The 24,816-nt window shown below is 38.2% G+C and overlaps 1 protein-coding gene and 1 long non-coding RNA gene across 2 annotated transcripts in view; both read left to right on the forward strand.

Annotated features, from left to right (window-relative positions):
- The first annotated feature begins 879 nt into the window (after positions 1–879).
- LOC124633248 lies at positions 880–6,783 on the forward strand. The gene is made up of 5 exons (XM_047168420.1): positions 880–966; positions 1,955–2,137; positions 4,860–4,979; positions 5,236–5,382; positions 6,051–6,783. Exons 1-5 carry the CDS (start codon positions 919–921, stop codon positions 6,570–6,572), a joined length of 1,020 nt encoding a protein of 339 aa, XP_047024376.1. The 5' UTR covers positions 880–918; the 3' UTR covers positions 6,573–6,783.
- A 9,298-nt stretch (positions 6,784–16,081) lies between these two features.
- The window catches only part of LOC124633301, a 28,417-nt gene continuing 19,682 nt past the window's right edge, over positions 16,082–24,816 (forward strand). The window contains exon 1 of the long non-coding RNA XR_006984724.1: positions 16,082–16,328. This is a non-coding gene — a long non-coding RNA (uncharacterized LOC124633301). The remainder of the gene's footprint in view (positions 16,329–24,816) is intronic.

Below are 24,816 nucleotides of genomic sequence, written 5' to 3' on the forward strand. Positions count from 1 at the left end.
ATTGCGGAATGTAGTTTATAATATTAGTTCGGATGTTTTTGCACCCAGAGAAGACCCACTTCAAAATGATAATTCTATTCAGTAAAGAAAAAGTAATTTCTTATTTCAATATTAATGTTATTATATTAAGTTTGTTCTTAAGAAACTTCGCAATATAAACATGCCACCTGGGTCCGCAGATATAATTGAATTAAATATTTCTGACAACATGATTAAAATGCATTATGTTTTGTTATTACATTTTAGAAAAAAATTCTGTTATAAATAGGTACTTAAATTATGTATACAACAGGCGAGTTTACTGGAACGGACTCTAACGTAGTTGGGAAAAGGCTAGGCAAATGACAACTTTTCATTCTCCCCACGAACGTATACATACTTGGTATTGTTATAAGTGTATCAAATCTACAGCCACAGTCTAAATGCATTGGAACTTACAACTTCTGAACTCATATCACTCATATGATTCAGGTCTGATATCGTTATAAAATTATAACTATAATAAACGATAATCAGAATAATGTCCTCCTGACCGATTTCCAACCACGGCAGCAATTTTTGCAGGAGATCAGCCATACTGTAGGGCACAAACGTACGCGAAGACCCAGGTGCACTCTCTATTACTTCACTATCATAAACCAATTGGACGGCAATCCAACAAGATTGGAGATGATATAGAATACAAAGGATGTCAAGGATGTCTCTTCCATACACATCATAATCTTAGTATTATTTTTTATAGTAACTTAATAAACTAAAACAAACGTGTAAGCATATAATTTATAAATATTATTTATCTTAAAAATAACAGATAATGGTGTCAAAGATCACTGGACTGACAATTTTACGCATTTTTATTTCGTACTGTTTCAGTTTAGATATAGTTACCAATAGTGCTTGTTATTAAGTTTGTTCAAAATGTGGTTAAAATTGGTTTTGGTATCCATTTTTGGATTTAGTGGATCTGTGAGTTTTATTTTTGTGTTTAGAATCTTAACACAAGGAAACATTAATAAGTGCACGATTAATAAAAAAACGGCCTAAGATTTAAACAGTTTTTTTTTTGTCAATTAAGTCTCTAGTTTAATGTCCCGTTGCTGTATCTAAACATTATTGGCCTTACTACAAAAACTTAAACATCTGTTTTACACTTGTCTAAAAAATTTGTGGCTGCAAAATGAACCATATGTCAACGTCATAATTTGTCAATTTTTTAGACAAGTCTTAAACTGACGTTAAAAAGTTTTTGTGGTAAGACGGATACCGTCTTAAAACAGGTGTTAATGTTTTTGTAGTAAGGCCAATAGTGTTTTATCTTTAGATCTTAGACTAATACCAAACTCTTGCATTATTTAGATACTCATACTACCTACCAGCTACCGCATGTTTTTAAAATTATTTTTAGAAATCTACGCATGCATGTGTGAACCCCGTATTCTAACCTAATAAAATGAATACTGAGTATAAAACCACGATACAAACCGACAATGAACAATCATGGAAATATGATGTAATAAACACTAGCGCTTTTAGTGATTAGACGTCATATTACAAAAATTGCCACCTTCAAAGCAAAATGATGTACAGTATTCTCATGATTAAAGCATAATCGTTATAACGCATTCAAAGTAAAAACATCTGCAGCTGGGGGCTTCTAAAGAAGTGCTTAATAATACCCAAGACACTATTTGACAGCAATATTACTTAAACAGCAATAGGTAAGTATGAGCAAAACATTCGCTCTTTATTCTCTAACTCTCATAGCCCGATGGGTTAGCAATCCGACACGACACGACCGGATCAAGACCAACATTCCTTGCAACCTTCAAGCCCAAGTGGCGTCTTCGATTCCAATTTACGTCGTAAACAAGTCCTGAAGACTGATTTAAGTCCAAAATTTCAAATATTCTCTTCTTCATTAGTTCTTAAATTTTGTCATAACTATGATTTCAAGGTGACAACGTCCTTCGATCTTCGCGGAGTTCTAGATGGGAACCGCATGGCCGGCGTTCCTCTGGGGCTGACCTTAGGCTCTGGCGAGTTGGACGTGCAAGGCATTTGTACGAAGCCTGGCATGGCCTGTCAGAACTGCAGCCAGTCTGTGACTTGTGTTCCTCTGCCGGGTGGATGGCTTAAGGTAAGGAATTACTTATCACGGAACCTTTATCTGGATAAGCTGACGGTGTGGGACGAAGAAGAGAAGAGATGAAGGATCGCCGCCTAAAAAGATCTGCATACAGAATATATTTTAAAGAAGAAACAGGTTATGCAGCACATATCAGCGTTATATCGTTTTTCGGGAATTAAGGCGGGAATAGCTTGCACTGTTATCAGACACAAATATCACATACCCTTGGAACTGATACACAGCAATTATGCTAATACTAGCTAATCTATACTAATATTATAAAGCTGAAGAGTTTGTTTGTTTGTTTGAACGCGCTAATCTCAGGAACTACTGGTCCGATTTGAAAAATTCTTTCACTGTTAGATAGCCCATTTATCGAGGACGGCTAAATTATCTGGGTTCGTGCAGAGGTTTCCACGGGATGCGGGTGAAACCGCTGGCAGAATGATAAATAAAACAGTAAATACGAGAACACATTTTTTGGTGAAAACGAACCCCACCCGCTTCTCTTTCATTAAAAAAATAAAGATGAATTTGATGTTATTAATTCTATAAATATAGACTAATCCAGTCTATCAACGAAATCCTCAGGGCTGAATTTAAATTTCGATTTTCAAATAAAATCTGGTGATTATGGTCAGATGGGTCAGACTCAATTTCAAAATTCATTAATCTGAAGACACAATCGTCAATCAGTACGTTTATAGAGCTTTCACATCACACCGGCGGTTTTTCCACGCGTAGCCAAACCGCAACCGCGATGTACGCCATACATTCACAGCAGAAAAATACTCATTTTCCGAGTAGAAAACCCCCCAGTGCGAAAGCGCTGTTGGAAAACTAAAATAAAAAACATGATTTGTAATTATTGAAGGAATAATTTAATAATAATTTACACTGGATGACCAAAGAACAAGTGTAACAAACGCCAAAGAGAATTAAATAGTTTAATTTTGACTTCTTCCGGCAAAAGTATGGGACTTTCGCGCGTATCGTGTGCTTCGTAAAACCATTCCGGAAGTGACGATTGCGATCTGATGAAATAGTGCCACTGCTTTCTTCCTATTTCCATTATTGGGATAGCGTGTGGGCCTTTGAAGTGCAACTGAAAAATATAAATAAGTAATATATTATTAATTCAATAAATAACAACTTTGCGTTGGTATCAAAAATATAAAAAAATAAGGAAGTAGGTTGTTTATTTTCTCCATGACGTCACATCATGTATTCTCTCTTTCTTACATCACTACCTGTCTCTTTCATTTCGCGCGTGACGTCACTGGCATGTCATTTGTTTTACAACGATCTCTCTTTCTTACATCACTACCTGTCTCTTTCATTTCGCGCGTGACGTCACTGGCATGTCATTTGTTTTACAACGATCTCTCTTTCTTACATCACTACCTGTCTCTTTCATTTCGCGCGTGACGTCACTGGCATGTCATTTGTTTTACAACGGTCTCTCTTTCTTACATCACTGCCTGTCTCTTTCATTTCGCGCGTGACGTCACTGGCATGTCATTTGTTTTACAACGATCTCTCTTTCTTACATCACTACCTGTCTCTTTCATTTAGCGCGTGACGTCACTGGCATGTCATTTGTTTTACAACGATCTCTCTTTCTTACATCACTACCTGTCTCTTTCATTTCGCGCGTGACGTCACTGGCATGTCATTTGTTTTACAACGATCTCTCTTTCTTACATCACTACCTGTCTCTTTCATTTCGTGCGTGACGTCACTGACATGTCATTTGTTTTACAACGATCTCTCTTTCTTACATCACGACCTGTCTCTTTCATATATATTTTCAAATGAACCGAGTGCTTAGTGCGAGTTTTCGTGAATTTTTTTACGGACTCACGTGAGAGCGCGTATACTAAGATTTGTATGCAGTGTTGCCAACTTAGTGGATTTTCCACTAATACTGGTGGTTTAAGTCCCCTATTTAGTGGCGAAATGTTGAAAGTACTGCGGGTCAAGAAGCGAAATGTAAGTTTTGTGGTACAACTTTAAGGAGTTACTATGGAGATTTGAAGTCTCACGGAATGTCAAAAAAGCATCTACAAAACAAAAAGGTGAACGACTACTATATAATTATATTAAGTACTCATTCATTGGTCAAATGCGTAACTAAACAATTTGTGAAACTACTACGCCGATTATAATTTGTGAAGGATTCGGATCGGGTCGGATGAATTGCTAAACAGATGTAATGCTTTGTCTGTTTTAATTTTCTATCGTTGCCGAGTTACATCTTTGGATGATTAAATTGTTTTAGGTTACAATAAAATATAAACAATATTTTTTTAGTGGTGAATTTGGTGATTTTAAGTGTGGGATAAATTTTTGTTAGTGGTTTTCTGGTGGTTTTAAAAGTTGACTCTGGTGGTAAGCTTCTACAACTGTTGGCAACACTGTTTGTATGGAACAAAAACAGGTTCCAATTTTTGACACTAGGTGGAGCTGTTTTTGTTCCATACAAATCTTAGTATACGCGCTCTCATGTGAGTCCGTAAAAAAATTCACGAAAACTCGCACTAAGCACTCAGATTTGAAAATTCTTTCACTGTTGGAAAGCTCCTATTTTCCGAGTAGGCGAGTAATATAGGCTATATTTTTATCTAGGTATGGGCAATAGTTCTCACGGGACGCAAATGTAACCGGGGCAAAATGGCTAGTACCATGATAAAATTGCAAGTGCTTGACCAATGCTTTCGTCTACTTTCAGGTGCCTTTAGAACAATGCCAGGAAGGCTTCACCTGCAATGCTCACTTAGGGAAATGCTCCAAGGAACCAGTACCTGAATGTTCCACTGCAGCCCAGAAGTTCGAGCATAGCTGTGAACAGGTCAGTCCCTTTATCACCATCATCAAATACGTGAAAAAAAATAACAGCGGAAGAAACTATTAGTCTGAGATCTTCTTGCTAGGTTATTGGTTGCATGTCAGAAAGCTGCTGCGCTTTCATTGATATCAAATGTAAAAAAAAATCCTGTTAACTGATCAGTCAGGAACACGCAAAAGAAAATAAAACTGAAAGTACAAACTTTTATGATGCACATATTTTTTTGTATGTTAACTAATCATACTCGTATATTTCGTAGGTGGGAATATTCCCAGATGCGTACGACTGCAGGAAGTTCCACCTCTGCTCTCCTCCTGAGGGCTTGCCTGACGGTAGACCTGCAGACCACAGGGCTGCTCTGTGCCCGAGACATTACGCATATAACCCTGCCACCGCTCAGTGCTCGGTAAGTTTCATCTACATTACTATGTACCTACGTGTTATCTATGTTTCTATCTACATGTAACGTGGGTGTACTTAATGTTTAGAGTTAGACCAAAACCTGGAAGAGGTGATAGGTTAGCTCAAACAGGTTTAAGAGAAGAATCTCCTATTATAAAAGCGTGACCACTTGAAATACCTACATCATCATTAAGTGAGCGTCGCTTTAATAGAAATAGTAAACGAAATACTTAAAAAGCTAGCACTAGAAATGCAAGTACTCTACAAAAATGGCTAGCCAAAACCGTAGGTGGAACCTAGTGACGCAATACTGCTCTGTCACTCTCAATATTTGTTGAGAAATTAGATTACGTAATAGACAAGTTATTTGACCAATTAATGAGTAAGCTACTTTCATCATAAAAATGTAACACTTCACGAGTAATCTTGATTGATTGCCTCGAGTGAGTGCTTATGTAGATCGTATTTCTTTTCTTAATTAATATTATAATGGCTTCTGATATTTTTATGTAGCTATATTTGTTTTGCTACATAGGAGACTTACCCGTACTGTACTCAGATCCTGCAAGTTGGCTAAATGTCAACTTTTTTAGCAACAATATCAAAAAACCACAGGTCCTAATCCATCTTCCACAGCTCAACAAATAATATAAGTACACTTCGAAATTTCAGATCCAACTAGAAAACAGTCAATGCATCGAAAACCCAGTACCACAATGCGAGACCGTCGGCCAACACGGCGTCCTAGCTCTAAGTTCCAACCATTACTACGTATGTCTTATCAGAAATGGCGTCTTACACCCTCAAGTCTTCATCTGTCCCCACGGCTGGCATTTCTGGGGAGAATTCTGTCAACCAGAGCCTGAAAATGCTCCAAAGGATGACAATAAAACTATTGAAGACGAAAAAGATGAAGATAATGAGGTTACTAAAGTTAAACCTATCAAAGTCAGTTCGGAAGAAAAAGGATCCGAAGAGCGAGATACTGAAAGGACTACAGAAGAATCTACGACAGCTAAAGCACCAACTAATTCTTGGATAGATAGTTTCTTTTCCACTGAGAAGACGACGACTTATGCTGCAGACACTTTCTTAGCTGATAAGATAGATCTAGCAAATTATGAGACTACTGATGATGTAGCTCAAAATAATGATGAAACTGGTTATGGACTGTCTATTGAGTATGACTGGTAAATTAAGTATGATCAAGATGTTGTAAATGAGTTAATTGTTAAGAAGAACTTTGATTTAGTCATTTTAGCTGTTTTGATGTTATGTTAACTGTAAAATGTATGATAAAAGCTGTGTTTGAAAAAACATTATGTAATTTGAACTGCACTCAATTTAGTGATAGTTAATTTGATTGAAAATAAATAAAATTTAGAACTGATGTCCATTAACAGTGTCTGGTTGTTTCACTAAATTATACCTATTTTTAACACGCTTATTTTACCCATTTTTCCTATGTGACCGTGCACAAGCGTTTTATGATTTGGTTTTTATCTAATCTCAAAGTGCTTTTGTTAGCTTCATGTGTCTTCTCAAAGGACATGTTTTCGGTTTTAGTTCTCATATGAAATTCTTATGTACATGCCCATGCATTCTAACATCTGGTTGAAAATCATACGTCTTCACCAAAATTTTCTCACAGCATTTTCCTAAAGACGCACCAACATTTTAAAATTAAAACCGACCTCAAAATAAAGACAATATGGTTATCAAGACGTGTACATCTGACAAGTACTGTTAAACGAAATTCTAATTCACCGTGGTTCACAATGGTACAATCGGACCGATACAGACCTTTGTGGCGGAGCAAAGACATTGCTATCAGTGCCATCGCTGCTGGGTACCGTCGTGGAATGGTGTGAGGGAGAAGATATAGCGAGATAATTGAGGACATTTATTTTTTATAGGTACTAACTACAGAATATCGTCATCATCTACCCACTGCGTTGAAGTTCCAATTTATTGGCTGCAAAGTTTTACTTTTATACGTTAAACACTAGAGTAACTCAGACAATAGTTTTTCTATTGTGTCTACAACTGATGGTGTTCACAGCCTTAAAAGTTAAGTTACAATAAGGATCTAAGGTCGGCTCTGTATACAGAAAGGGTGACCATTTTGTGGTCCTTAATTGACATACCAATATATCCTCAAAGTTATGTATGTATGAAAATCGTCATTCTTGTGTAAAATAATCGTCAAAAATCAAAAGTTGCCTAATTTATGTCATGTTTAACCTCCTTCAGCGTTAGACTTGGACCACACACAATTCTTGCTTTGATATTAGACATTGAAAATGAATCCTGTTTATAAATTCTTACTTTCCAAACCTGTCAGTCGTTTTCCCGAGTGCGTGAAATTTATTTTATTACTTATGGTATTCTTAAAATTATTGAGAAAATCTTGGGGAAAATGTTTTCACTGTCTAGCTTTTTAAGAATTAGAGAAACTAAATGATTATTATTTTCCATTATATATCTAAATATGGCACCATAAAGCATAGTTGATTGTACAGCTTTTTCAATTAGCATTTCGCAACGAGTTTCTTAAGCATTTTAGGTATAATATAAATATCTGGTGACATCTTTAATGCATATCTCCGGCGCTTATAACATACACCACACACACCCGCGAGATTAACGGTAAACAAAAAGATGCACCTTTGACATTAAACTTTGGAACTGCATACATTCCGCTTATCGCTACCGCTGACGCTTATGACTTAGCCCACAAGCTTAACGGCAAGCTTCGATTAACAAAAACTCGTAAACCTTTGACATTAGACGCAGGAATTTGCGCGTAATCAACTGATGTTACAACTGTTTACGATATAAATTAGTAAAATACATGTACATCAAAGTACATCAAATATAATTGCTTTTGTTTATTACCTGTGACACCGTTTGCTCAAAGGTAAGAATATTTATTTTTCTTTCTATTGATTCCCATTAAAAATTAAATCGTGTTTTTATAAAAGTTAATGAGAGCAAATTGTTAGTGCATTAATGCGATTTTGCCAACAACAACGAGACACAATTTTATTGTTTAGTATACACGAAATGTGTGGATCTTTTTAGTGGCATATTCAATTTTAATTACAAACTTATTACAGACATAATAGATAGACTTGTACCTTGATGTATTTAGTTTTCTCTCATGAAAACCGCTACCCACTTCTCACAAGCACCACACCTCTTCATTACAACTCAACACAATAATAACGTTACTAACACAACGCTAACGAGATTTACTTAAACTAGCACAAATTACAACGCACAAAAAGCGTCAAACCTCATTTGACGTCCAATTACTCGCTACCGTGTATAAAATCGCGGGTCGCTCGTAACTTGGACGGTATAGCATTTGTGCAGGGCTAACGGTGTACAAAAAACGAGCACCTCTGACATTAGACACTAGAATTGCATCACAGTTCACCGTGGGAAGCTTACCTATAGACGCGTACGCCGCTACAGGTCAACTTGTATGGAAACGGCTTGTGTTGCTAAATATTACTATAGATAGTAAGTACATCGCGAGCAGTAAGGGGTAAATTCCCCTCAAAAAGAGTTAATTCTAGTATGTCTATCTGGGCTGCGGGATAGTTCGCGCGAGTTACCGCGGCCCTGGTACATAAAGGGCTTAACAAGAAACATGGTGGGTTTAGTCAGTAAGAGTGTGATTCTCGCAGCCCGCTCATTCATTTGATGATTTCCCATAAAAAAGTATGTCATACTTGTAATTTTTATACGTTAGTGGGTGCCTAAGCCTATTTCTTAGAGTTGTGTTCCACAAAATCGTAGCGAGGCCAGCAGTATATAAGAGGTTCTACTATGTTATCTCGGAGGGTCAGAATTCAATTCATGTCGGGCTGTAGAAAGATTAACATTATGTAATAAAAAAACATTTACGGTTCCTTAAATACAGTGGTCATAATGATGGTAGTACTTATTGCCAAGCTGAAGAAATTGTACAGTGTAGGAAAATAATTGTGTACCTACTGGTCAAGCTAAAAAAAGATAATATTTCGTCTAATAATTGCATCAGATTAAATAACTGCTGTACAGTCGAGAGCAAAATCAAATACCTATGTAATAAAATAGTAACACAGGTCACTCTAAATATTATTTTATTTATTCAAATGTCATATAAAACGCGCCGAAAATAACACACAAATAACTTTAAACGAACTTTGATACGTTTAAATAGCAGCGTTTTACCTGAAATAAAACGCATATTAAATACTTACCTTATTTGAAGCTTACTAGTTTGAGATAGGCACCTACGTGTTTTCCGCTTTTATCTCCGTCCTTTTCTACCCCATATCTTGCATCTCTCTCGCACACCGACCAGTTTCACTCCCCACCAGGCAGGAGGCGACGAGTGTTCTCGGCGGCCACAGTTCGTCATTGAGTCGAAAACACCAGGCAGAAATTAAAATGTAAGCTTCAAATAAGGTAAGTATTTAATATGCGTTTTATTTCAGGTAAAACGCTGCTATTAAATTCTTGACCGTTATTTGAAGCTTACTAGTTTGAGACGTGTTTGTTATCGCCTGGTGGAAGTGGACGCCAATGTGAGCAAAAGCACAATGAAATTGTGTATGTAAATAGGTACTTAGGTACACGAGTAATCACATGTAAGTATGTGTATTGCGTCCTGGAATACTAATGTAATCAAAGTTAACTGGTACTGGTACTCAGCTACATCCTGTTAGACTGGAAGCCGACCCCAACATAGTTGGGAAATGGGCTCGAAGGATGAGTAATAAAAATTAAAAGAGAGATGCAAGAACAAAAGCAAAATTGATTTCATTTTCTAATAGTAATTAACAAAAACATTGCGATACTTCTTAATAACAATAGTAACAAAAATATAGACATTAATCAGCTGGATTAATTAAATAATCGAGATAACTTGCTACTTCTATTTAGTGGGTATCTTTCCCTTCTGTAAAAATGGGCAAATGTATTGCCTGATCGCCAATTACCCTTTGCTAATATATCGTCCAAAAGTATATTGTCAACACAGATTTTGACGCTACCGCCGAGTGGAAGCTTCCTGGGGTTGTAGTTATTCCTGCCTCTTTTAACAATGTCTTAATCCACCCGCATCATCGTTCGGGTGCCTGCCTTTGATTGGCCTCTAACGGATATAAATAAATTTAAGGAATTAGCCGATGTCCGTCTATCTTCTAACAAGGCTTTAGTCTTTCTGACCCAATACACTGGACTTAGATTTATATTTTCCTGATTATCCATCAAACAACAACCCGACTGCCTATGACTAGAACTGTCGGTCTTAGAGCCAAAGACTGGCCATAAGATTAAATTATCTTTGTTGTTTTTGAAATGTTCTGGGTCTATTGCAAGCAAGGAAAGATCATGGACTCGCCTTTCCGAAACAAGCTAGCAAAAGAAAGAGCAGCAGTGTGCCTGGAAGTTGCAAATGGATTATTCTCGTCTACGTTTACTGCACTTAAGTAGGTTACCAATTGGTCATTATTCCAGATGGACGGCTTCCCGGGGAACAGGTTTGCTCAGCGCTATTGATTCTAAATTGTGTCCGACTAGAACGTGTGAACCTAGCTCTCCAGTGGTTTCTGCATTGCATAGTGTAGCTATAACTGACTTGTGTAATAAAATAGTATTGTATGTTAGTTTATTTACTATGTGTAAGTCTGCTAAAAATTGGGTAAGTATAGGTCCAAATAGGGATTCAAGGATTCATAGGATCCAATTTCATACTTTTCGCCCCAATTTAACCATCGACTCCAAGCTGATTGATAAGTGTTGCGTGTGGATTGAAGAAGACTTCAGTCGGAGAGACTCCTTGTCCCTCCCCCCCCCCCCATTTCCCTGACCTTGGCAGGGGGTATCCCCGTTGCTGTGTCTATCGGTTTCTGCTCGAGGTTCATCAGTGTGTAGGGTACTGCTAATGATCGGGACTTCAAATCTGCTCGCCAAAATACCTGGTGCCACCGAAGGAACTACTATGAGATTAACTCCCGTTCCTGAATTGAGATGACTGAGGACCTACGGTATAAGGTAAGGTGGCGGTAATACCCATGCTAGCGGGTAAGTCAAAACTTGAGAAAAAGGCATCGTGGAACCCCGCTTTCGGGTCCTTCAGATCTAGGGGCACGTAGTACACAACTATGTGTCCCTGGGCTCGCTTCGAGGCAAGTAGGTCCACTGCTGATACAAGATGCCACTCCGGTGGAGGTTTGTGTCGGGAGAGATGGTCTGCCTGACTGTTGAATAGGGCTGGTATATGATTCACGACGTGATAGATTTGATACAGCTCAAGATAACTGAATACTCTGTACGTCAAGTTCGGTAGGCTCCTTGATCGGGTGCCACCTTGATTTCTTAGATATGACACCACAGTCCCATTTTTGCATTGAAAAATGGCTGTTGATCTCTTTAGCAACTTGCCGTGATTTTCCAGTTAATACTGCAAGCATCTCTTTCAGATCGCAGTGAAAGCCTTTTTCTCTCTCGTTCCATGAACCCATTACGGGAGTTCCGTTCAGTTGTGCCCCCATCCTACATCGGAGGCGTCCGTGGTTATAAGGTGACAGGGAAGTGGCGAATGAATATCCAAGGTTTGGTGGCAGCTGACCAGCCACCACTTTAGATCTGCTAAGGTATCTGCTGGTAGGTTCAACATTGCTATACTCCATTCATCGAGCCGTGAGCCCACAATGTAACCAAAGAATGACACTTTTTCAAAATGGTGGGTATAACCCGACCGATGACAAAAACGTCACATTTTTATGTAAAATGTTCTTAGTATCTGTGGTCTTCAATTAAGTAGGGTTCTATGTATGACAGTCAAGACTTCTAGGTTCATTTTACATGTAAACGATTTACTACATATTTCATTAAAATTAAGAAAATAATTTACGGCATTTATCATACATATTTGATTTCAATTAAGTTTGAAAAGATTGCATAAGTTCCACAGACATCGTTCTAAAATATCATTTCTAATGTTGTCAGTATATTATTTTCGTAGTTATTTTTATAAAATATGATCATTACTTCAATCGTGACTTATAAGAACCCTTTTTATGGTTTGTTCACCGTTTGGCTCACGGTTCCATGAATAGGGTAGGTATAGATTGCTGTTCAACACTGCATTGAGGAAAGTGAGGAGAGCCCGGTAATGCAGTCTGCCGTATGGAACAACGAAAACTTGCGAAGTTTAAAAGTCCTATCAAGCTATGCAGGTCTTCTAAGTTTGTCGTGCTGTTTGTCACGTAGTGCGTTTTGTCATTATCTTGTTGATAATGCTTGCGATTTATTCACTTGCCATCCAAAACGTGGTGCAAATGATCCCAAAGTAGGCAAATATATCTTGGTGAGCCACCAGAAAATCGAGATACACAATTATAAGTAACCCTTGAGTTTTCAAAGTTTGAGCCACCCAAATTGGTCACTGTGGCGAAGGTCTTGGGTGCCGTGCTTAAGCCAAATGGTAGGCACGTAATCTGAAGCAGTCTTCTTCTGTATACTAGTCGAAGAACATGTCTGTGACCTCCGGCTACCGGAAGGTAGAAGTAAGCCTGGGCGAGATCCACTTGCACAGCCATTCGTCTTTCTGAAGAAACTCTAGCACCCGAAAAACATTTATTAAACTGAAGGGTTCCGTAATTATGAACTTGTTGAGAACCTTGAGATTGAGTATTGGACGGTTCTTTCCGTCGCCTTTTGGGCACAAGAAACATATTGGAAAGAAAGCTGGCAGAATTTGCAGCTATCAATAGAACTTTTTGTTTTATCATTTGGGATATGACGACATCCATCTCTTTGGACTCTCTGGTCAAATCTGGCATTATCTATCAAAGGTGGCTCTTGGCCAATGGTATGCGATACCCAGTTATTATTTTTGACAAGAAAGGCGGAGCTCCCATTTCTTTCCATTGGTCTTGATATAATGTTAGGCAACCCGCCTGGAAAGTCATAACTTACGTGCCTTGTTGGACGCATCAAAGTCCGCCTGCGGTCCTGGACGCTTTCTGTTTCCTCTGTTGGACATGGTTCCTATTGTAATTTACTCGTGATATCCCAAGGGAGCTTTTAGAGTTTTGCGTCACACGCCATTCAGCGTGAGTGTGATTACCATTTCCCTTCGAGGGAAGGTTATAATGGCGACTCTTCGAAAGTCGATCCAAAAAGCCACCCTGCGAGGGTAGATTGCAATGATGGTACGACCCGCAACATGCATGATTGGTACCCTGCGAGGGTCCGTGATAATGAGCCGACCCCTGCGGGGGGTGGCTAGTATACTTACTGGTCCCTGCTTTGTAATGATGCTGCGACTCGCAAAATGCAAGATTGGTACCCTGCGCGGGTCCGTGATAATGAAACGACCCCTGTGGGGGGTGGCTAGTATACTTACTGGTCCCCACTTTGTAATGATGCTGCGTCTCGCAACATGCAAGATTGGTACCCTGCGCGGGTCCGTGAAAATGAGCCAACCCCTGTGGGGGGTGGCTAACATACTTACTGGCAGTCCTAGGCGGAGCGTACCAAGTCTTTCAAGGCCGAAAAGCATCACACGCCGAGATAATGAGCCGACCCCTACGGGGGGTGGCTAACAGACTTACTGGCAGTCCGAGGGGAGCGTACCAAGTCTTTCAAGGCCGAAAAGCATCACACGCCGAGATAATGAGCCGACCCCTACGGGGGGTGGCTAACAGACTTACTGGCAGTCCGAGGGGAGCGTACCAAGTCTTTCAAGGCCGAAAACCATCACACGCCGTGATAATGAGCCGACCCCCATGGGAGGTGGCTAACAGACTTACTGGTAGTCCGAGGGGAGCGTACCAAGTCTTTCAAGGCCGAAAAGCTTTCTTGACACCATCAGCCCTCTTCAAGTGCGGTAGTGATCAGTCCGAACTAAGGAGATGCTGGTTGGACCGCACCTCACACCATTCTTTTTTGTCAAACCGTTGAACGCCTTGCAGGATTGAACTAGGGCCACAGGTGCCTTAGGAACTTCGGGCTTGCTTTCTTTTCCATAGTCACGTGCACGGGCTGTGGTAGCTTTATTATTTACCGCATCTGTATTTGCTTTATAAGTCACTCATTCTGAAAACAAATTACTGAAAAAAAAGTACACGGAAGAAACTCGTGACAAAAAAGGGGTAGATGTACAAAATATTAACACTTGATTTCGCAAAATCGAATATCGAACGGTAAAACCGTTAACAAATTGTATAAAATATTATAAACTCACCTGTGTTCTGCGAGAGCACTGAGTTTATTTTTCAACGAAATACTACAGCGGTTGGTTAGACAACCTTCTCGGGCGGAAAACAAGACGCCAATGACGAACTGTGGCCGCCGAGAACACTCGTCGCCTCCTGCCTGGTGGGGAGTGAAACTGGTCGGTGTGCGAGAGAGATGCAAGATATGGGGTAGAAAAGGACGGAGATAAAAGCGGAAAACACGTAGGTGCCTATCTCAAACTAGTAAGCTTCAAATAACGGTCAAGAATTTAATACATAATTTTTCATGCATAACAAGTCCTGCGGAAATGCATCCAGTTAAACCAGTTTTTAATTTATAACAGTACCTATTATTTTCGCCAAAATTATCATTTTATGCTAAAGCGACCATTAAAAAGCAAACCGTGACAATATCATAAATTATTTCACAATTAACATACTGACATTTAAAAAAATGGATCAGTTGTAGTAAATTAGGTGTTTTAAATGTTTAGTAATTTGCTAGGAATCATCACGTTAATCAGTCGCTAGATTAGATCAATAAACATTTTATAGCCAAATTAGGATAATTTGGTTGAACCTGAACTATATTATAAAATACAAATGTCATTATGTGTTCGGTATGTAAAACGGCTAAATTATTTGAGATAAACGTTAAAGGGAAGAGAATTACCTAGCTCATTTTAGTCTACGGTTATAGGCTATATTTTCAAAATCTTTTTACGGTTATAGCCTATATTTGTAAAAAAACCAAGAGGCCATTTTTCGCGTCAAATTCGAATCGATACAATAAACATTACTTTCAATAAATCAAATATTTGTCTCCATACTACTAAACATCGGCGCGAGCGTTTTGTCAGCCAAAATGCCAAGTCGATTCGAGACTACAGACCGCTACACTATAGAGTGCGATCAACACGTTTTGATACATCACGACTGTGCTAAATTGTATTTTTGCAACACAATTATATTTTCATGCTACAAAGAATCATATTTTCAGAGTCAAAGAAGTGTGTCATACATCCATTAAGTACCTACTTTCAATCTTCGACTCTGCAAATTAGCACAGATAGTCAATACGCTCAGAAGTACACTAACAATAGGAAGTATGAAATAATAATTCTGTTGTATATTATTGAAAACGCTCAAAAACTAAAGTAAGCAGTCGCGTCAATATTGAAATTGAAAACAATATGTGATGCGATCTTTAATCTTTACTTTAAATTTTATGCCGCATCAATATTTTTTGTTTAAAATTTATAAATTGCACCTCACCTCATAATCATAATCGACACTGCCAAAATAAATTACAAATTTTGATATCATCTAGACGACAACGTGCAAAAATCCATCATAAAGTATCAAGTAGTTTCGCGCCAATCACATTTTAAGACACACATTTACCGCCAAAGCTGTTCAAGCGAGCACCTCGCTTCACCATTCATTACTGTGCCGTACAAACTGATGCACTGCTTGAGCGAAAACCCTCAAAACTTCTCTTAAAACTCATATAAATATATCACTTAATTTTTAGACACCGCCATTTTCGGACCCCCTGTCCAATTTAGTTTGGCATCACACCAACTGTTCTCATTTTAAATTTGAAACTGTCGCGTGTGTTTTTTTTTATTTTCTTTTTATTTATTTTATTTTGTAGCCAGTGTTTTTTATCGTGCCTCTTTTTTGAAGCTGTCATTCAAGGAAGCAGGTGAGTTGTACGTTTAGTTTTTGGTTTACAATTCTAATGGTTTCCGGTATTTGAATTTGGAATTTTGAATTGCATTATAACGTTAATAGCCTTGATAACTCTTTTTATTTGCATTGATAATTTAGTAATCAATTAAATATTTGCATGAATAAATTGAATGGTTTTTACCCGACTGCCAAAGAAGGAGGGTAATGTTTTTCGAGTGTATGTAAGTATGTATGTATGTCTGTTCCTTTGTGACCTCCTGTAGCCTAAACGGCTTGATGGATTTTGATGTATGAGGTATCGTTAGATTTGTCTTGATTACGGGAGTGTCATAGGATACATTTTATCCTAAAAGTCCCACGGGATATTTTTTCTAAATTTCCCTTTAAAAAAATATGTATGCGGTATCATTAGATTCATTTCAATCACGGGAGTAATAATTAATATAGGATACGTTTTTTCTCAAAATTCCCACGGGAACATGTTAATTCTGCGTCAACGCAAAGCAACTCATGCGTTAGCAAGCAAAAAGATAGGGCGTGGCCTGGCATGCGGCGCGCGGCGCGGTGCGGAGGGGGATATGCTCGAGTATACAGCCCGAATGCGGGCACACGCATAAGGGCACACGTCGTTGACGGTCTTCAGCAGTAATGACTCACCTAATTCTTTTTCTTCTTCACTACCAACAGTCCAGATTGGCGGTAAATTTATGTTGCGGAGTAACATCACTCGTAATCTAAAGCCAAATGTCGTCGAAATAATTTAAAATGGTACTTACATATACATAGTCTTCTACATCTACAACATTTTTGTTAAATAAAAACAGCTAAAAAGTTATAAATAAAAGAATTATTATTAAAAAAACAAAATACCCGACTGCACACTAAAAAAAGAGTAAAACAAGCCCCACAATAATATTTAATTTATAAATATTGATGGAAAGCATCGCAGGCGGGGACCACCTTGACCGCCACCAACGAAAATTCTGCTAAATGGTGCACAACCGAAATGACTATAAATAAGCCTCTGTTGGTCCCCGCCTGCGATGCTTTCCATCAATATTTATAAATTAAATATTATTGTGGGGCTTGTTTTACTCTTTTTTTAGTGTGCAGTCGGGTATTTTGTTTTTTTAATAATAATTGTCAGTGTTTATTTTGTAAAGCATCAATCAATAGTACAAAGCCTATCAAATGATTATCGGGCACAAAAACGTAAAGCCGTTTTCGTTGTAAGAGACTAAAAAACCTAAATATTAACAAGAGAAAAAACTCTTTTTGCGTATGTTTATGTTTTTTGCGAAGTGTTTTGTGTTCGGCGCGTTATTTTTTTGTTACTATGAAGTAACCGGTCCAGTCTGTCTGGGTTTGAACTGTTACAATAAAACATTGGTCTTATTTTTATTATTGAAACGTCATTGATTCATAGAGGAATTTCACATTGATATCTTAAACGTCATTTATTTTACTCATATTAGCATATCAATTTTAAATGATTATGCTTTTTGCAAATAATATACTATTGACTTGTTGGAACTAATGTTTTTGCATTATTTCATGTGTATCGATATTTAAGGCCAGATTTAAGATGTACGGCACCTGTTAGGACCAAACCTTTAGGTAATTATGGGACTGAGGTTTTAGAGGGAGATGAAATGACGTTAACATTAAACCTTTCTGTTTTCAACCTCATCGGCTAGCTAGTCTCTTCCCAACTACATTGGAGTCGGGCTCCAATAAGTCTTTTACATGAAGCAACTGCCTATCTGACCTACCTATTGACCCACAAACTCCTACTTCCGCCATCAATAAAACTCAATAAATAAATCAAAATCTCCAATTATCAAATATTAATAATAACGTACAGAACTATTATTCCCCTTAACTCGTCGAATCGAGAGTACTTCGGTTAAGTGCCTCAGCCGAGATACGAACCTGCGACCTATCGATCGCCTCTTAAAGTGCCAATTTGCTTCCTTATCATGGGCTGCTGGAATCTAGACAGCCTATTTCTGAAATTGACTTAAAATTATTGAAAATGTTTAGTGATATTGGTATTTATTATGTAGCTGCTGCCTATGATATTACCTGCGTACAAATTAAACAAATGAGAAACTCTACTCTTGAAATTCATAAATAGGAGAGGAAATATATTTTTTTGTAAAAGGCAGTATAACCTCCTGTAATCCTGTAATCTCCTACAAATGCTTATTTATTCCATATTAAAAAACACATTGAGTTTTAAATGCCGTCATATTATTATATATCTACAGAGTTATTATCACTTCTGACATCATCATCATCTCAGCCATAGGACGTCCACTGCTGAACATAGGCCTCCCTCGATCTCCACAGGTGCCGGTTGGAGGCATGTCCTATGCTTAATCTATACATATAATAAAATGATAGAAAAGTCAAAACTGTACATTGAATATTTTTTTAAAAGAATACTTGGGGGGTGATCTATTATCGATTCTGGACCCAAATATATAGTTTTTAGAATTTTTGTCTGTTTGTCTGTATGTCTGTTTGTCTGTTTGTCTGTTTGTCTGTATGTTTGGTCTCACTGAACTCGAAAAGTACTGCATAGATTTAAATCAAATTTTGCATAAATATTACCTGGGGGCCGGTTCAACATATAGGGTATATATTATCACGCTATCACCTACGGGGGATGAGCAATGAACGATTACTTCTGTTAACATTTCTGTAGCAGCGTGCTCAGTAATAACACATATTTGAATGTTGAACTTATATAAGTTTATCAGCCTATTATCAATCTTTACACAGAAAATAACGCTTTTATAAGTAACATGGGAGAAAAATTGAATTTTATGAAATTGTTAAGGCAAGGTTAAAGTGGTTCCATCTGTGGTATATAATATAAAATATATAAAATTTGACAAAGCAGCGAGGTGGAAAATAACATGTATTAATTACCATTTAAATTCATAGATGGAGTTGTACATTTTCCATAATTCGCCATATTGTAACTCTGGGTGTAATTTTTCCATACATATTTTAATAGTGTTTGTCAGTTTGCCGTGCCTCATCAAAATCTCGCTACAATTTTTATCTTGATGCATGAAAATTGATAATACTAAGCCAAATCTAAAACAATGCCATCTAAATGGCTTTTTGAATATTAAGGTCAAAAATTTCACGGAACCATTAACTATCTTTTAAAGTCATAGATGGAGTTGTGTATTTTTTCATAAATAAATTAAGCTGGGGTTTTGTTACTTTAGCTAATCTTCCAGGAATGTGGTGGCTTAAAAGCAACTTTAATTTTGAATGAGTACTTTTGAGTAGACCTTCAATAAATTTTATTGTGGTGAAAAACATGTAACGCGTAAGGATCGTAGAAGAAAGGAGGAAGATTGATCTCTCGCCAGGGCTGCTGAGTAGCAGTAGTAGCTTGAGAAACAAGCCCAGACACAAGGTGCAGATTAAAGAAATGGGACTTTCTCGATTTAATACCATACGCACGTTAAATACTTTAGCGCCTTCGGAAACGTACAAATAACGCGTCGCATGCCAGAGAAATATATTTTCATTCAACTTCTGATTTATCAGATCCGAGCTAAGTCTAAAAAAAACGCATTTAAAATAACTATGTTGGATATCATTCAGTTACATAGACATAATTGCCGTCAAACGTGTTTTGGCCAAATGTGCCCCGCCTGGGTAGAGCGCCGCCGTGTCCCCGTGGCGGCAATTGGCGCGGCAACCTCTTGCACCCGCCCCTGGTTCAAGCCATGGTCCGGCGCGAGTAACGGGATGCCGATGCCTCCTTCTGCGTAGCAGTCATTCGGCGGCGGAACGACTGAAAATTTGCATTTCTCATCGCAAGCGCTGCGGTGGACGTGGAAGACTCCTCGGGAGCCGGGAGTCGAGGACGACTCCCGGCCGCCGTTGACGTGGGTTTGTGGGTGGTGAGTTTGGGTGGTTCGTCCGTCGTTCCGTCTCCTAGGAGAGGAAGGAGAGTCAGCGAATGCCAATGTGGGCCCCACCAGGGCCAAAGCCTATAGAGCCCCAGTAGGGCTGCGACATTGTTTGAAAGAGTTACCGGTGATACTAAGAACTTTAGAAGGAACATGTTTTAGTCAGTGTGAGTCTGACACTCCTTCACGCTGCACCTACAGCCAGACCAGTCATCTTCAGTAAAGTGAATGTGGTCATCTTCATCACGTATTTACCAACTCATAGTGATCATCATGCACACCCGCTTCTCTAACTTTATTGAAAGATCAACAAGATTTTTTCAGTTAGGGAGTTATATTAACTACGCTACTATTTACATCAATATTAGCGTGTAGCACAAAAACCAAAGAGTCGGCCAGCTAACGGCAGCTTTTAAATTAAGCAAGTGTAAAAATATCTTCAGAATTATATTCATCGTTGAATAATTGAACACATTTTCAGAAACCACAATAACAGTAGGAACTGTCATCATCCACCCAGCTATTCTTAAATTATGTGGGTGTTGGCTTTAAGTCAAACCGAATCTGTTTGAGTACCAATATGTTACTTGGAGTGCCTATCTCCTCAATCTAGGGAACTGGACACCACGTTATCCAAAGTAAGACTGTTTGACAGACTTTTTGGCTTCTGATTAGTCGCAGCTGCTGTAGAAAATGTACAAATGACAGCTTTGTCAGAACTTTGTTTCCTATGAGAATTACTAACGCTCCCTTTTTTTAACGACGTCAAAAATCATCAAATGACCCCTTTCGCTGTGGGTTAGCAGCGGCGAGGGAGTGTCAGACTCTTACTGACTAAAACCGTCATGTTCCGTCGTTGGCCTTTTATGTACCAGGGCCGGGGTTACTCTTTCGAACAATCCCGCAGCCCCGGCAGGCCTTAGCCCTACTGGGCCCCGCTGAGGTTGCTGACATCTGAGGTTGCTTTGAGAGGCGCGTGGAACAACGCGCCCCCAACACGCGTCTGTTGTCTATCTAAACATGAGCGATGAGCTACCTGAACTCACCGTCTCGCGTCACCCGGCACCCGTGGCGTCTACATGGTCCAGCGCGGCGGCCGGGATGAGAGGTGCGTACTCTCTGACGTTCCGCCGCCTCCTCCTCGAGCATGACTGCTTCGCAGAAGGAGGCGACGGCATCCCATTCCCTCTCGCCCCGGACCATGGCCTGAACTAGGGCCGGACGCGAGAGGTCGCCGCCGCCTAAAGCCTCGATGAGGACCCGGCGGTGCCCTTCCCAGGGCACTCTTGGACTGTGTGGTCCACCGTATCCTCGTGGCTGTCCGCACAGTGGTGATACCCGGGCGCCTCCTCACGACCGATTCGATGCAGGTATCTCCCGAAACAGCCGTGTCCGGTGAGGACCTGCGTCATGCGGTACGTGAGGGCGCTGTGACTCCTCCCGAGCCACTCCTCAAAGAGCGGACTTACCGCCACTATGGTGGCGTGCCCTATTACTTTCGCCCCTTACGTAATAATTTTCCAATCGGTTGACTAGATCCAGAGATTTCCACAACGTCACAAACTTTACTTCTTTTGTTTAGATAAATAGTCACACATCGTCGAACTACCTTGATCGATCAACCCGTGCGGCTGCTAAGTAATAATCCTAATTATACTGTCATGTGAATGGATACACCTACGGGATAAGTAGTATTTTGTCACGCAGACGAAGACGCGGGCAACAGCTAGTTCTAAATATTTTCATGACAGCTACGAACTACAATTACCTGGACTAAAAAATATTATTATCTCCTTTTTAGTTTTACCTAACGCATATAATTTACTTGTACTGTAGAGTAGTAATTTCGGCTTCACAAATATGAATATTTCAAAAGGTTCCTAAGTAATAATTTTGAATAGTTTAAGTAAATTAGCAATATACTTAAATACTTTTATGGATCTATTTAAGATGTAGATATATTCTGGCAGTAACTTTGTCTTCGATTATTAATTTTCTTTAAGTATTGTTAATTATATACTATAGCTTAAGAAACAATAGATAGTCTTGGTTACTTAATTCTTTATTTGGCGTGGTACAAAGCACTATAAAAATTTTACTAAGCTAAGTTTCATCATACGTCCTCTTCAGCATTTTTCTTGGCAGATAATGACTTATTTTTAAAAGTATTTTGTTGAAGCGTTCACCAATCATCATCTGCCTACCCTTTTCCAGCAAATTTTGGGATTGATTCCCAGTCTGCCCAGTTGTACGGGGACCAATGTTTACATGGTATATATACATGGAGCGACATCCTATCTTACTCCAACTCAGTTAAACCGATGCGAGATGCTAAGGCTGTTTATCGGTCTTTCTGGCTTCTGATTACCCTTAAAGACTGTATAAGATATTTGAACACAGTAGGGCCAACTTAAAGAGCCTTCGGAGACCGACTGCACCAACCGCTTCCTTATGATCTATCGACCCGTTCTAGGGATGTCTAACTTAACCCGAAAATCTTTTCTCTAGAATTTTTCAAAATACCACTGGGAACCTACCAATTCGAATCAGTACGTGACAATTGAAAAGAATAGCTCTATTTTCCGAAAAATACTTTTTCTAGGTACTAAATTGGCGGTATTCCCTTGTGACTTCTTACATTCTAGATTTAAAACTAGGTCTCTTATTATTCTAGTTTAGTTCAATATTCCTACCTATCGTTCACTATAAATTCGACGCAAAAAAATTGAAAACCTTTTTCTTATTCGAAGTTTTCAAGAATAAATTATTATGTTAAAAAAAATAAAATAAACATACATTATGGAATAATTTGGTAACGATTTTGGCAATTGAGACGCAGTTCTGAATAAGCGTTTTAAATAGCTGGTGGATAACTCTTGTAATTTAAAAATTAAATCTAACAATCTTACGCTAAGATAATGTGTAGGTAACCGTAATTTTTTTAAGACAATACAGATCTTGATACAGAAATTCTTTAAGTTGGATATTCTTTATGCTTTTCAACTATGTATTAATCGCCGCGGATTTTTTCAAAAATATTTATTTAACTTTTTGTAGAAATTTAAAAATACCCAACAAAATAGTTACCAATATTTCATCAGTGCTACTAATGAATGTTTATTGAAACACATTAATGAGCAATCGTGCAATCAACAAGCCTAATTACGAGCAGTACGGTCTGCAAGTTAATTACTATCAACCACTAAATCTCTGCGGTATCAGTTGCGAGTTTTAATTTCGTTGCTATCGGTACCAATTTAGGGATAAGACGACAAATGGGTGTGGCTATGAAAACAGCGAGACTGATTATTTTGGAACTTTTTTTTTCGATAAATTCATCATCTGCTTAGCTTCTTCCCAACTATGTTGGACTCGGCATCTTCTTCCAGTCTAACCACGTGCAGTTTAGTATCAGTGTTTTACGAAGCGACTGCCTATTTGACCTCCTCAACCCAGTTACCCGGGCAATCCAATATCCCTAGGTAGGTCAGACTTACGGTTTCTGACTTTGGCATAATGTAGTCATAGAAAAGTCGATAAGTTTAACGTGACTTACATAAGCAACCCTTTGGAACCTACATATATAATTTTTAAAAATAAATTTATCACGGTGCAATATCATGTGCACGTAAATCATACTGTCTTTATGAATTTAAAACCTCCTTTGATTAATACGTCAACATTAATTTAAATAACAATATGTCCCTTGTAAATTAAAAAGAGAAAATTTTGTTTATCTCGTCCACGTTAAAGAAACAACTTACTCGATTCTGATGAAACTTTGTAAATAAAATCACAAGAATGTATTTATTTCGATACTACAGAACTGATAAGAAAATTATTAATAGTTACTCAAAATTGTGCGCAAAAAAATATTTTTTCCAGTTCATCAAGGAAACAACAATAATTATAATAAATCATTCGCTTTAAATACTTTAATACATACATTATATTATGAGCGAGTTCGTAAACTTGCCTTGTAATAAACTCGTAAAATTTCAATGTTTTTGTAAGAAAATGTAATTTTTTATCAAGGCTGTACCTACTGTTGCTACATATACCTACTTGTATGCGCATTGTCATTAACTGGATCAGGTTTTTAAAGATTAATTATATGCACCCAGATTTTTGTTAAAATGTAATTTAAATTGTTTCATTGTGGCGTTGCAGTTTAAGAGTTTGTGTAAAAAAATGTACCTACATAGTGGTCCTAGATGAGTCACAGGATATTGTTGTTCTTATAAATAGCTACTTATCCATATTTTACATGTCGCTAGTAAAGTAATTTTTTTAACATTAAACCCAAAAATATGCTCATAGTACATTGTAGAGCAGTTACCCGTGTAAGTCAATATATTTTTTATGTCTAAATCGCTAACTTAGTGGCCACGAGCCAGCTTGACGAAATTGTCGGCAACAAATAATTTGTTTTATTAGCAACTCAACGTGATACTCCGTTGCTTTATTGTTCTGCATTACGACTCTGTTTTGGATATAAACGCACCTGTCTCGATCTCTTTATTACTTCTATTTTGGACTACTTATGTCAGTTGTAATTAT

The sequence above is a fragment of the Helicoverpa zea genome, chromosome 9, assembly GCF_022581195.2.
Source record: "Helicoverpa zea isolate HzStark_Cry1AcR chromosome 9, ilHelZeax1.1, whole genome shotgun sequence".
Taxonomy (NCBI): domain Eukaryota; kingdom Metazoa; phylum Arthropoda; class Insecta; order Lepidoptera; family Noctuidae; genus Helicoverpa; species Helicoverpa zea.

What these genes read in the sequence shown, in the direction of transcription:
- LOC124633248 (XM_047168420.1), top strand. Translation starts at nt 919, where the DNA reads ATGTGGTTAAAATTGGTTTTGGTATCCATTTTTGGATTTAGTGGATCT. An exon ending in TTTTTGGATTTAGTGGATCT is followed by an intron (nt 967 to 1,954) that starts GTGAGTTTTATT and finishes TATGATTTCAAG; the next exon opens with GTGACAACGTCCTTCGATCT. An exon ending in CTGCCACCGCTCAGTGCTCG is followed by an intron (nt 5,383 to 6,050) that starts GTAAGTTTCATC and finishes TCGAAATTTCAG; the next exon opens with ATCCAACTAGAAAACAGTCA.